General features: G+C 39.9%; 2 protein-coding genes across 4 annotated transcripts; one reads left to right on the top strand and one right to left on the bottom strand.

Moving 5' to 3' along the window:
* Window positions 1-146: 146 nt before the first annotated feature.
* smim22 (small integral membrane protein 22) lies at window positions 147-2,206 on the bottom strand. The gene is made up of 4 exons (XM_057014657.1): window positions 1,824-2,206; window positions 1,262-1,399; window positions 586-659; window positions 147-327 (listed from the first exon to the last, which is right to left on the bottom strand). Exons 1-4 carry the CDS (start codon window positions 1,918-1,920, stop codon window positions 280-282), a joined length of 357 nt encoding a protein of 118 aa, XP_056870637.1. The 5' UTR covers window positions 1,921-2,206; the 3' UTR covers window positions 147-279.
* Window positions 2,207-2,493: 287 nt separating this feature from the next.
* Window positions 2,494-13,333, top strand: cog1 (component of oligomeric golgi complex 1). 3 transcript variants are annotated; one of them, XM_057014644.1, is made up of 16 exons: window positions 2,494-2,896; window positions 3,429-3,676; window positions 4,056-4,237; window positions 4,328-4,504; window positions 5,522-5,678; window positions 6,134-6,344; window positions 6,920-7,283; window positions 7,940-8,388; window positions 8,821-8,967; window positions 9,042-9,203; window positions 9,595-9,719; window positions 10,139-10,247; window positions 11,722-11,831; window positions 12,073-12,148; window positions 12,271-12,298; window positions 13,112-13,333. In XM_057014644.1, the coding sequence occupies exons 1-15, from the start codon at window positions 2,582-2,584 to the stop codon at window positions 12,277-12,279; spliced, it is 2,841 nt and encodes a 946-aa protein (XP_056870624.1). In that variant the 5' UTR covers window positions 2,494-2,581; the 3' UTR covers window positions 12,280-12,298; window positions 13,112-13,333. The 3 variants fall into 3 exon arrangements, with proteins under 3 accessions (XP_056870624.1, XP_056870625.1, XP_056870623.1); XM_057014645.1 differs by having other exon boundaries at window positions 12,271-12,294; window positions 13,112-13,218; XM_057014643.1 differs by lacking the exon at window positions 12,271-12,298.
* Window positions 13,334-13,520: the final 187 nt, after the last annotated feature.

The following is a 13,520-nucleotide window of genomic DNA, read 5'->3' as shown; positions in this document are numbered from 1 at the left end:
TAGTAGTACTATGAGCATTATATAAGTCAGTTAAATATACATAAACAGATACACAGCAACATTGAGCCTTTTATTTTTACAAAAAAAAAACTTTATTAAAGTGCTGAGTAAAAAAATCAATCTGAAATATGAAAGTGCAATTCATGTCTATGTAAGTGTAAAATCATTTATTAAGCAATAAAAGTGAAATTAATCACCATTTTTAGAGATGCTCATGAACAAAGATTATATGTGCAGACAGGTTATTGCTGCTTGATTGTGCTTGGTTCAGTGACGTTGTCATGGCTGCAGACCCATGTTGACGATGCCAATCTTCCGCCTCTGAGGCTGTTGGGGAATCATAAAAGACACCATTAGTACATTTAGACTAGATCATCCTTAAACAGATCCTAACTTATTTAAATTTAAAAAAAATTATAAATAACATCACCTTTTTATTTTGCAAGTATCATTTGAAATGAATATAAAAATGTTTGTTTTTTTGACCTCATTTCGACTTTGAGCCAGATATATATGGAACAGACTTTTGCGTTTGTTAAGCAAGCAAACACAAGGTAAACTCAGACACCATTCATGTGTGATTACCTTCTCATCATCAGAGCAGCAGCAGGAACAGCAACATCGGATGAGAACCAGGATGAATAGCATCAGAATCACCCCTGACAACACACGCCGCAAATCATTACATGCTACAGAGTTAATAGATTAGCATTGGCTGGCAGGTGTCAAACAACTGCATCTGGTTGTAATGAGCTTTAATTAAGAATGGATGAGTAATTGGTTCATTGGTTTGATGAGCAAAATTTTGATTCGAACACTCGTTAATAAAAAAAAGAAAGAAAAATCCGAAGTGCACGTGGCTTCATGGGTAATTTACACATGTGACAGCAGCAGTGGGAACTAATTTTGAAATCACAAAAATGTATGTATATAGAATTTTGGCTGCCAGAAACATAATGGATTTTTGACAAAGGCATTCACCGATTATGGTGCACTGCCTTTTACCTTGTCTTTTACAGATGCAGAAATATAAACTTGTGCCAGGTGCAACATCTGAAATCTATGTATGAATACATAAACTTTGGCGCTAAAAAAGTAAATTTACATATTTTCAGCCAAAGCAGAAAGATGGAGCACTGAGGTGTGGACGCAAAACCTGACCTCCACATGAAAGATAGAGACTGATGATCATCTAAGAGACAGTTCTGCAGTTCAGTAGGTCATTTCTGTGTCGAGGTGGGGGTGAATGTCATCTGCTCACCGATGAAGATGAACAAGACAGACAATGAGACAATGTCCCAATCAGACTGGAAGAACTCCTTCGACTGAAATCTGGACACAACATCGTTGAACTGGTTCTGAAAATCTTCTGCCAAATCCCTGTTGTCCATAACTGTCTCTATAGAAACACAATAACAGTTAAATGTTGTCAGGACAGTAGAGTCAACCCTGACTGAAGGTGTCGTGAAGTTTGAAACGTTTCAATATCAACTGAAAAGACAGTAACGAGATTATTTGTTTATGTAGATATATTCCATGTAAATGCACTTTTAAACCGTCGTTATTCCCAGTAAACTGCTTTTAGAAAGCCATTTTTCTAACAAGGGCCACTTGTGTCATTTAAAACTTAACAGAAAATTAAAACAGCATTAGGCTTAGTTTTTATTTCAAGGCATTGGCGGATGGATGGAACCACACTTTCTGCGTTTAAATTTGAAAACTTTCAAAACATTTGACAAAACATCCTGCTATTCAATAAAAGTTTGTTTAATGACCGCTTTGTTTAAATTCAACTATTTTAACATTGTACGCAGACTGCTTACCTGCGGAGTCGCTTGTTGTGGTTGCTTTATTTCCGGGTACAAAGATCTCCCTGTCGCACCTGTTGCGACACTGAGCAGTAGGTGGATTGTTCCACATGCAGCTTTTATGACTGTCAGTTATTTTAATGTACAAGTCATTCTCTTTTCAATCTAATGTCAGACTCAGTGCCTTATAGGTTTGTTTTAAAAGTGGTCTTTGATTTAAAAAGTCATCCATGTAGATTTTCGTAAAACAGTAAAAGTAATATTTCTATATTTTCTTTAAAATTTTGAAGTCATTCTTCAAAGAACATTTTTATATACAGCCACTTAATAAGTGTAAAGTATAGTAAATTTGATTTATGGTGATCATTGTTGTAATAGTAACGGAAGTCTAAACCTGTCCGGACCCAGTCCCCGCGGACTGGAATCTGTCCGGGATTTCTGTCCTACCAGAGAGAAAAGGCTTCCACCAAGGACAGTAGGATGCCTGGTAAAGAATTATATATTTTATGACCACTAATCTGCGAATTAGATTTTACTATATTGTATTACACATTATAGACTCTATATTACAAAAACCCTTTACATTTGTGTGACTCGCAGCATTCATTTGAGGAGGCGGAACACGACAAACACGGAAATGCCTTTTGACAGACAGCGGAAGTGACCAATAACTGAAGCTGCCTACATCCGCGTCAGGGGCTCGCTGACGTGGATGTAGGAAGTGCGCGTCCCCCGGAATCCGGGTTGTGTTTCGGGCTTGTTGTGGGAGTGCAATGGCTGATGGTAATGCTTTCCCCCTCCGTCTGTCGGAGATCAAGGATCCGGCTGTTCTATTTGAGCGCTACAACACCGAGCAGATTCGCAGAATTGAACGCAAAGTCCGCGGGGAAATCGAGCAGAAGAAGGAGGAGCTGCGACAAATGGTCGGAGAGCGCTACCGGGACCTGATCGACGCCGCCGACACCATCCGGGAGATGAGGCAGTGTTCGGAGAGTGTGGTCGAGTCGGTCCAGGATATGCAGCAGTACTGCCAAACACTGAAACAAGGCAGAAGGTTGCCCAGCAGCAGCAGCAGCAGCAGCCTGGAGGTCAGTGGTCTAAATAGCTGCCGAGTGATCTTATTACTTGGACAGAGAGATGCCTTGCTTAATAACAGAGGATGAACGTAATACCAACATTAAAGCCCGAGTGTGGCAATATATTAATGTTATATCAAGGCTAAATGTTGTTGGTCGCTTGTGTGTTCAGTTGTATTAAGATAAAACGAATCTTATCCAGCAACATCTGGACCATGATTATACCTGGTTCTTTAAAGAACAAGGACCAAATAGACGTGTTCCGACTAGTTGGACCTCAACTTGTAGAGCTTTCCTATAAATACTGTTCAATTATATTAACCTATTTCAGATAAGCAATGAGTGCTGTTGCACATTTGCACAATTACTTTATAAAAAATTGCAACTTTTTGTTACTTTTTGCCTGCATTACAATAGTTACAGGCAAATATTGTGTTGTGGACTAACTTTTACCTAAGAAAGTTAACAAGTTGTTTTTCCTTGTATAAAAAGTAAGCAAAGTCTGGTCCACAGATTAATTTTCTGCTCATCATATTCTGTGCAGAATCAGCAGCAATTGCAGGAGAAGTTCTACACCATGGCATCCCAGATCAAACTCCTTTTGGATATCCCAGAACGCATCTGGAGTGCAATGGAGGCATCGCGGTACCTTGAAGCCACTCAGCTTTACCTTCTATGCTGTCACTTGCACAATCTTCTTCAGCTGGAGACCACCACCAGTGGCCATTACAGCCCTGTTCTGCTCCGCTTTCCAATCCTAGTTCGACAGGTTGCCACAACTGGACACTTCAGGTTAGTGACAGATACTAAAAGTTAAATCTGATATCACAAAATATTATTAACCACCAAATGTTTCCTCAAATCATTCCCATATTATATATTTTCTGAAGATAAGCTAAAATCTTGACTTGAATATATGCTGTAAGGCATTTAAAAATGTAATTATCAATGATTTCACTATGCTAGTATAAATTATGACGGACTTCACATTGCCTTAAATCTACTTACTTGCAATTTGGATTTATTTTTTCATGAACTAGTTTTAAGATGCTTTTTGACAGGTAGGATTTACTTTACTCTGATTTAGCCCACAATAGGCATTAAATGTCTTAATGACTTGGACATTTAGGATCCAGTCAGTGGAAAATGTTACTTACTTGTGTTCTTGCAGGTCCACCATTCTTTTGGATAGCAAATCTCTCTTGCGGGGCCGGGCAGTGTCAGACCAGGCCATTGCTGAAGCCCTGGTGTCCACCATGTTGTTGGAGGACAGTTCCCCACGCCAAGCTCTGGCTGACTTTCTATTGGCGCGGAAAGCTTCTATCCATCAACTTCTTAATCAGCCACAACATGGTATTTTGCCAAAATGTGATAACCAAGTACTGCAAGCTATGACATCACAGTAACTATCTACTAGATCCTCAACCTGTGTATGTGGTTCAGGTGCTGGAATCAAGGCTCAGGTTTGCAGTGTGGTGGAGCTGCTGGTCACCACTCTTTTCCAGGCCTATGCTGTTTTCTACTCGGCCCGGGAAGGAGGCCCCAGGTCAGGTGAAGGTGGCTTAAGCTATGGGTTGCTCTTTTCTACCCTGGAGAATGTCACCTTTACTACACCTGCAGGTAAAAAGCCAGGGGGACTTCAATGATTTCCTTACTATAACCATCGACAAGAATAATATTATTTCCTTTCTTAATACACACTTACCGTAATTTCTGGACTACAGAGCGCACCTGATTAAAAGCCATATAATCTAATTTTAGAAAGAAAATCAATTTTGTACTTATACAAGCCGCAGGTATCCCACGTAGTAATTTTAAAACATTCAGTACCGATGTTTTTATTACCGTAAGAGACGAGTCACTGACGAGTGACAACAGCCACTCTTTTCACTCTTATGCTTATACAGAGACCTTAAATCCAATTTTTATCACGTCAGGATTTTTTAACTTTTCTTTTAATTTAATCCGCTTAGCAACATAAATATATTGTACCGGTAAATGCGGTGTCTGTAATGCAGCTACCTTGAAATATACGTTTGTATCAGCTCCACACAAATTACGTTGTTTATGCTTTTTTACTCAAACAATGAACAATCTAAAACTCCCTGATGGTTCACCTCTAAAATCTTCTATTTTCATTGCGGTGGCGATTGCTTTTGCCTTCAGTCTGATTTGTACAGCGGAAACACCGCGGCCGCCTGCTCTCTGTGTGTTGACCCAGTCTTCCAGAACGTTTTCAAGCTTGGGCCACCTGCGATGTTTACGTCTAAAAGCTTTTGTCGTCTTTTTGCTTTCGATCAGTTCTTCAGGCAGGCGTCTCTACCTTCTCGCCATTGGTTACCGTAATGTATGCCAAGATTACGCACGCCAACTCGATTTCCTTCTTCAACCGCCAGAGTGATCGCTTTTAACTTAAATGTCACATCATATGCTTTTCTTCTAGTATTTTCCACGTTGATGAGGGTTAGTAAAAATGACTGATTCACAATAGTTGTGATAGTGCGCCATGAAAAAAAACATAAATAAGCCGCACCGTAGAATAAGCCGCAGTGTTTAAAGTGTAGAAAAAAAAGTAGCGGCTTATAGTCCGGAAATTACGGTATTCATTAAAAACAAATTCAACTATTATCTCTTTAGTTAAAGGCCGGAGGTTGTTGCAGGAAGAGACAAGTACAGGTGGATGGTTCAAATACGTGCCTCCTTCCATCACTGAGTTCCAGCCTACCCTTCGAACACTGGCTCAACCCATCCAGAGTGAACAACTAAGGGACACCCTTCAGCAGTGGATCCATACGTAAGTTCTGGCTGTCCGAGACACTTTACCTCTTGAATAACTCACCATTTTCTTTTCCCGTTTCAATAGTGACATAATTATCCATATTTTACAATAGTTAGAATAATCTTCTAAAAAATATATAGAAAATTGATCTTAAAATGGTCTGAGGTTATACTTTACTCAGTTGATGTGGATGGTATGTACACATAACTTATGTCCACTAATGCTAACATGGTAGTAAGTCAGCTACAGAAATGTTTACTTTAGTAAACATCTTGTAGACCTTCATGTCCTGCCAGTGGTAGAGGTTCAACTAATACTATGATTTAGGGATGCACATGGAATTCTTGCTTTTCTAATTGGAACCTCGAGGACTGAGGACAGCAAGCGAAGGAAATTATTGAATTACTGTCTTTAATCATTACTCTTCCACCTATAGCTAATATAGTATACTGTATGTTGCTTGCTCTCAGCTGTAAGGAGGACATCTGTCATGGAGTTGGCAGCCTCCTTGTCTATGTGAAGAGCCTGAAGGGTCTTGCAGCCATTAGAGATGCTGTGTGGGACCTGCTGTCCACAGACTCAATAAGTCAGCACTGGAACACAGTGTGCCAGCGATTGCTAGAGCGCCCCCTAGCTGTTTGGGATGACTTCTTACAACAACTCTTTCTTCAGCGCTTGCAGGTTAGGATTTATTTATTTTAAAATTTAATTGAGCTATAGCATTCTTCCGCTGTATATACTGTCTGTAATTTTTCAAAATAACAAGTTTGTATAGGTTTATTAAAAATGAAATTTCTGCAATGTTCAAGTAACACTAAAACCTTTAAAGGCATTCCTCTACACTGAGAAGGCTTCTCGTAATCACCCCTCTTCTTAAGGCTAAAGCTAGAGCATGATGTTATGCAGAACCCAGAAGAAAAGGAGCACAGATTAGCAGAAGCTGCCTCTCCTCTCTTTCATAGCTTTCACCACCATGTACAGGAACACATAAACCAGGACTGTGGCCACTGTTTACGTTTGTCTTGTTTACGCGGTGCTCAAACCTCTTTTTCGATCGGTTCTACCCAGACGTGCTCATCGATGGGGGCCAAGAGAGAGGAATGTTTCCTGTAAATTTCCTGCCCCCAGTATTTACCATGAACATCTGCAATGGAAACACACCTACCGATTTGGGTTTCCAAGCATGTCATAGTTAATGTCACATTTATGACAGGCCAGCTGCAATGTGATACCTATAATAGTATTTATTTTTTTAGGCCATCACCAAAGAAGAAACTGAAGCTATCTCAATGAGCTCTGTTCAGCTCCTCAAGTCAGCTATACGAGATCTGGAGAGCCAGACCAGCCTTCAATCCTTAGGTACCAACTCAGGTCCCAGTTGTGTAGCCCAGTATGAGACAGATGTGGGATCATACCTGTGGTCAGAGTCTCCGGGGGACCTGTCGAGTGATGCTGGGTGGGTCAGTGTAAGCCAAAGGGGCCAGCAGCGGCAGAGGAGCAATCTAGCCATGAAAACTCAGGCTCTGACCCCCTGCATTCAAAACTTCTGCTCTGCCATGGATGCCAAGTTACACATAAGGCTGGAAGACCTTCAGTACTACCTTCCTTCCCAAGACACAGGTAAAGACACACACTTAACACTCTTCATTTGGTGGTCACATTGCAAATCTTTGTATCCTGACTATCATTTATCCAATAAGATCTTTTTCAACATTTTTCAATCTCTTTGTGACATGGTGAAGCAAAAATGATAAAGACACTATGAATTGGTGTCAGACCTTGTGCTGTACTGTATACAGACTGAAGTGTAATTAATGTGTAATTTTATTTTTTTTACCATGTCTCTTTAGCCTTGGCCTAAAGTTTTGAGAATGGCACAAATGTTTGTCGGTTTGCATAGACTCCAGACTTTAATAAAGATTGATACATTAGATTAATTGCACAAAATTCCAACCAGAAAAAGGACCAGTTGACATTATGTTTGTCAGAAGGTTTATGTGACACCAAATGTTGACTCCTTGTTTGTAATTACAGTACTTCAGTACACCATATTAGCATCTGACAAAAAATTAAAATAAATAAATAAACCAAAACACTAAAGCAGCTGACTTTGTCAAAACCAATACTCGTCATTCTCAACATTTTTAGTCACAGAGTATATTCTATACTACATACATTCACTTTTACTTTTTGATTAATTATTTGCAGAAAATGCACTGTATTAGGAAAATAAGAGGACATACTATATTTTGTAATGATGGTATGTTACTCTACAGACTCCATCTCAACTTCTGCCACCTCCTCTGGTCCTGCTGAATGCTCCTTAGGAACATCATTTAACCGCTTTACAGACTCACCAGCAGTGGAGGAGGCTTTACGTGAAGGCTGCCTGACCTGCATTCACCACATCCTGTCATCCATTCGATCTGAGCTGGTTAATGCATCACCAAACCCCAGTTCTGAACAATTAAATTCAGTACTCTTCATGGCCAGACTCTGCCAGTTCATGAGTGAACTCTGCCCTAACTTAAAGCATTGCATCTTGGGAAAACAAAGGGGATCTGAAGCCATGTTGCAAGGCACCCCAAGACAGAGCAAGAAACTGGGGAAAAGTCGTGCTGTCACAGAAGTCAGCCCTGCTGAGGCTAAGTGGATTGGCCTGAAAGAGAACCTTCTTAGCTGCAGCTTGGAGGCATACCGTATCTGGAGCTCCACCATTTCAAATGTCAGTAACTGGTGTTCACTGTATTTTATGTGACATTTGCTGCGAATTATCACGATTTTACTTTGGTTCAGTTGGTAAAAAAGGGCTTGTAAACGTAAAAGTTGAAAAAACACCACAAATCTCAAAATTAAATGAGACTCAAGTCTGCTGATTAGGTTGAGTAACTAGGAAAGATTTCTTGAAATATGTCACAGATGAGTGCTTTAAACCCTAAGTTAAACTATATGGATGAAAAGGGAAGAATTTGTTCAGCTAACCTTAATTTAGCAATGCACATCAATTTGGTCTAAGTGGGTATATCGATACAAACTGGTTTAACCACAGGATTGTGTGGGTAAACCTTCCCTTCCCCCTATATTTTCCTCTATAGAATTGTTCCACATTATCATGTTTGTTACATAAGTACAATTTATTATTTTGTTGATGTGACAGATTCTACTAGATAAATTTGGCACAGCACTGCATACAGAGTCTGCTGGTGCGTTTTTAACAACAGCTACTAGCTGGGAGGACCTGGAGATCCAAGAAGAAGCGGAGTCAGGGAACAATGTCACATCCAAAATCCACCTCCCAGTTCAGGTCAGCAGCACTCAAAGTGATTTCAGATTCAATAATGAGTAAAAAATTTGAAATGAAACCACTGTTTCTTGCAGCCGTCCTGGTTTGTGCAGTCGCTGCTGTTCCAGCTGTGTGTGGAGGTAAACAAAGTTGGGGCCCACGCTTTGCCCCGGCCTACCCTGCAGGAGCTGCTACAGGCCTGTCTAAACCAGGCCCTCCAGAAGTACCAGAGTCTTATACAACAGCCCAGAGACAAGGTAAACCCTTTTGCTTCTCCTTATGAGAAAAACAAACCAAAAAAACTCCATACTGTATATTAACATGCTCTACATTAATGTCCAACTGCTCTGTAAGCATCAAAAAGACATGCCATCTATAAAGGGGCCCCAGAATTTCCTTTACATGGACTCCTGTGCAGTCACGTCTAATGGGAACAGACTTTGTGTCACTTTTAAACTTGTGTATTGTGGTCTGTTTTGCTGGTTCATACTAGATGCTCTTTCTTTAAATGCCTTTTGACTCAATTTTAACCAATATTATCAAGGTTATTCATGTTGCTATAAAAAAAACATTGTATAAATTCACACAAATTGAAAGTATTCTGGATTGAAGAATATGGTATAAAGGTTCTCCTTGCGTTCTCTGTAGGATGCTGTGTTCCCCATGACTCAGAACAGAGCCTTGCAGCTCTTGTTTGACCTTCGTTTCCTTTATAACACTTTGGGCAGCAGATTGGAGGAGGGCAAGAGCACGAGGTCCCAACAAGACCCCAGGTAACCTCAGCCACAACATGTAGCCTCTTTTGCCAATTCACCGTCCTGGCCAAGGGTTAATTTCTCACCATCTAGACACCAGAAAAATCAACAATGGCACCAAACACTTTTAATGAAGACCAGGTAGCCAAGAGTTTGCGTGTTTCTCTAAATCTTCCTCTCTGGATTCCTCCCACAGCTGAATACATGCTTTATGATAACGTAGGAAGTTAAACTGACCTTGTGTGTGAACGGTTGTTTTTCTTTGCATCTTGGTTTAGCAAGTGGCTTGTCCAAGGTGATTTATTACATTATTGGCATATTGTTTTATCTTTATTACAACACATGCATAATATTCATGTCTAGTTATTGCCTTGGCACTTATTTTTACTATTAAGTCTGGTTTTGATTATTTTATTATATGTTTCTTTGTAATCCAGATTCCATGAGGTTTGTGAATGGCTGGAGAGTTTCATTGACCCATTTGACTTGGATGTGTTCACACCTCCACTAAACGCCAATCTGAATCGTCTTTCCCAGAGAACCTCTGTAAGTTTTATAAACTTCCTATGAAGTGTATGTTGTATTGCAAGAGCCTGTGAGACTTGTATGTTCTATCACGAGAGTCGGTGTGGTTCTGGGTGTGTGTCCTCTCCATGGTAAACTATATAATAGACTTTAAGCAGAGATATAACCCAATGAAGATGTATGACAGTATATGTGCTGGCCTTTATAACCCCTGGACATGAAGAGAAGTGCAGGTAACTAGCATTGGGACTGTAGATTTGGAGATGATCAAGTTGTGTATTCAACAGAAAAGCAAAACTCCCAGCCAAAAGTGGACAAACGGAATGCATCATTAGAACGGACGTTGTTCTAGTTGATATACAACTACTATCGAGCAAAATGTCCCTTAAGAAAGCAAAAACTCTTTCAGACTCTGGTAAAGACAGAGTTGTCATATTCAAGTGTCCTGTACCCATTGAGCTCAATAGTTGTGGATACCTGTAAGATGCAAATGCAGAAGAGATCTGCAATAGAAATTATGTCCTTATTGTCACAGTGGAGATTCCTACAAAAAGATGGAAGATTCAGTTGAAACTCCATTACACTCCGCAGACAGGCTTAACCAAAGCTCTGGAAGTGGATAAAGATTGTCCTGTTATTCTGCTACAGACCAATTGACTGTGGGATATGTCAAGGATATGGCAGGACAAAGCCAGAGCTTTCTGTTTGTTTGCCTTTAGTACGAGACAGTGGCAATGGATCAGCCATGAGTTGGAACCCAACATATGGTACCTAAACATTATTGTCCACTTCACTTGCTTTAGCTCTGGAAGCTTTGTGAGTATGAAGAAACCTTCAGTGATTTTCAGCTCATCCACCCATTAGTGTATAAGTGTTCACAGAGCCCCAAAATGGATCCACATAGCCAATGGTGGGGAATACAATAACAAGGAGATTATTCATTGCAGCGCCTTCAATATTGAAACAAAAGGCATGTTTCCACTGGAAAAAAGATATAGCAAACCACAAAGCAGTGGCTAGCCCAAAGACTATCGTTGTGGGGTATATGACCAGGGGTCTGCAGCCACTGGTGGTTGTGCGTGTGCAAAAAACCAAAACGACGGCTTCACCGCGAATGCTTCTGATCTGCTCTGATATATCTTTGCAGTTATTGCTATTGCTTATGACCTTTATCCAAACAAAACACACTAAACTATATGTTAGTTGATAACACATTATTATTGTTCTTTATGATCAGTAAGCATTTCACATTTGCTGCAATTTACAAATGAGGGAGATTGTTGACTTTCTATGAGATGTGTTTTATGTGTTTCTGTGCGACTTGTGCGTTCCAACAGAGATGGTGTGTCGTGTGTGGTTCTTCATTCTGATGTAGATGAAGACGTACTAATAACGTGTTTAGTAATTTCCATTTTTGGCTTTTCATCAGTTGATACAAGTCAAGTGATAAAATGCGGAACAACACGTATGGTGCTGAGATGAATGTGTGTTTCAGGTGCTGCTGGGGCTGCTGACAGGCTCCGAGAAGCAGTTTTCCTCACGCAGCAGCAGCATCCACTCTCAGGAGAACTACAACATCCTGCCGCTGGCAAGCAGTCAGATCAGGTCAGAATTACAGCAAACAGAAAAACTAGACACAATTATCAAAATAACCATTGGAAACCAGTTCAGTGACAGTTACGTGACTACTTCATTCTTTTTTTTGCCCCTGTTTTACTGATGCAAAGTCAAACAGTCAGTCAGTAATTTGTGGTTTAAGCTCACCATCAGGTGTGATCATCACCCAGAAGGGCCCTTTGCCATATCCCCGAGACAATTCTTCAAATGATGGTTCTGTCTTCTGCAGGTTTGGTCTTTTGCCCCTCAGCATGTCCAACTTGCACAAATCCAAGTCGTCCTCCAGAGCGTCCTCGCATCAGCTGGTGAGTGTCACTTTTGCTATCTGGTGTTCACTATTATTGATTTATGTGCTCACATCCACCACATATTTTACTTGTTCATTGTTTGTTCCATTTTGGGGTAATGTTTTCTGTTGCCTTCCCAGCTTTTTTGAGCTTGAAAACACCAGGCAGGTTTGTGTGCATGTGTGTGTTTGGCTGTGATGTTAGAGTTGCTGGTACATTTAAAGTGTGAGTGTTTTGACAGTAATAGATGATTGTTGAGTGAGACGGGTTCAAATTAAAATAAATAAATATTGATCTGATGTGTTTGCACTAATCTCTCATACCCTTCTTGGAGATTGTTGCTTAAAGTTTATGAAAGCCTCTGAATTTTCTGTGTAAATATGATCTAAAGCATTCCTATTTCCTAGTAAGTAAGCAAGGTCAAAACTAACAAATTTCTTTTTCTACCATTTAAATTTACATGATGAAAGTGGGGCAATGTTTTAGATCATGTTTATGTCAAAATGTACAAATTCATTTTTAAACAAAAAATTCTTAAAGCACCAAAGCAACCTCAGCATCAGACCATAACTAAATATTATTTTCAGCCACACTGATCATGGCGTATTTTTATGTGCTTTAGTGGACAAATCCCAACTTGAGATTTTTTTTTTTTTTTTACTGACATTTGGATTTAAATGATCAAAATGAAGAAGCATGTTTCTCTATAGCTCAAGACAGGATTTGTCCAAAACACCAATCGATATTCTCCTTTTTTATATATGAATTCCTCCTAGCAGCAGTGACATGATGTTGCAAATCCCAACAATACTAATGATGGATGATGTCACTGACTGAATAGGGAATTGCTGTGTGGTGGTGGTGACTGTGGATCCAAGACTCTGACTCTTTTTAAGGGCATCAGAGACAGCAGGCAATTGGTGAATGTTTGTATCTCTTACGGGGTCGTTAATAATCGTTGTTTTCTCAATCCTCCCGCAGACGCCTCCATCAACAAAGGCAGATAATCCAGACCGCTTCCAGCCAGGCAGCCTATTCAGACAACTGGCCGATCAAGATGAAGACTCGGCCTCTCCTTCTTTATTCAAACTCAGTTGGCTCTCTGGTATGAGCAAATAACCTTTAACTGCTCAAAACTGTATAGCTGCCTTCATAGAATCCTTGTAAAAATGATCTGTGCAGTAAAGATGATTTTGTATTTGAGTTGTCTCTGTTGTGTGTTTTTCATCTCTTTTACTTTGCAATACACACAATGGTTTTTGGTATTGTCTTGCTCAAACAAGCAGAACTCAACAAACTCCAAAAGTTGTCTTCTGCTGTTGCAGCACAGAGTTTCAAATATGATTTTGTGAATGCATCAGCTAATTCTGTTAATTTGCAGAATTATGCT

The sequence above is a fragment of the Takifugu flavidus genome, chromosome 18 (genome assembly GCF_003711565.1).
Source record: "Takifugu flavidus isolate HTHZ2018 chromosome 18, ASM371156v2, whole genome shotgun sequence".
NCBI lineage: Eukaryota > Metazoa > Chordata > Actinopteri > Tetraodontiformes > Tetraodontidae > Takifugu > Takifugu flavidus.
Note: the sequence above shows the minus strand (reverse complement) of the source record. Positions and strands in the feature narration are given on the sequence as shown.

Excerpts from the sequence above, each read along its gene's own strand:
- cog1 (XM_057014643.1), top strand. The coding sequence starts at position 2,582 with ATGGCTGATGGTAATGCTTTCCCCCTCCGTCTGTCGGAGATCAAGGAT. Across the intron at positions 7,284-7,939 it reads CCTTCCTTCCCAAGACACAG|ACTCCATCTCAACTTCTGCC; the intron begins GTAAAGACACAC and ends GTTACTCTACAG. Across the intron at positions 8,389-8,820 it reads GGAGCTCCACCATTTCAAAT|ATTCTACTAGATAAATTTGG; the intron begins GTCAGTAACTGG and ends TTGATGTGACAG.
- smim22 (XM_057014657.1), bottom strand. The coding sequence starts at position 1,920 with ATGTGGAACAATCCACCTACTGCTCAGTGTCGCAACAGGTGCGACAGG. Across the intron at positions 660-1,261 it reads TGTCTTGTTCATCTTCATCG|GGGTGATTCTGATGCTATTC; the intron begins GTGAGCAGATGA and ends GTGTGTTGTCAG. Across the intron at positions 328-585 it reads GCTGCTCTGATGATGAGAAG|CCTCAGAGGCGGAAGATTGG; the intron begins GTAATCACACAT and ends ATTCCCCAACAG.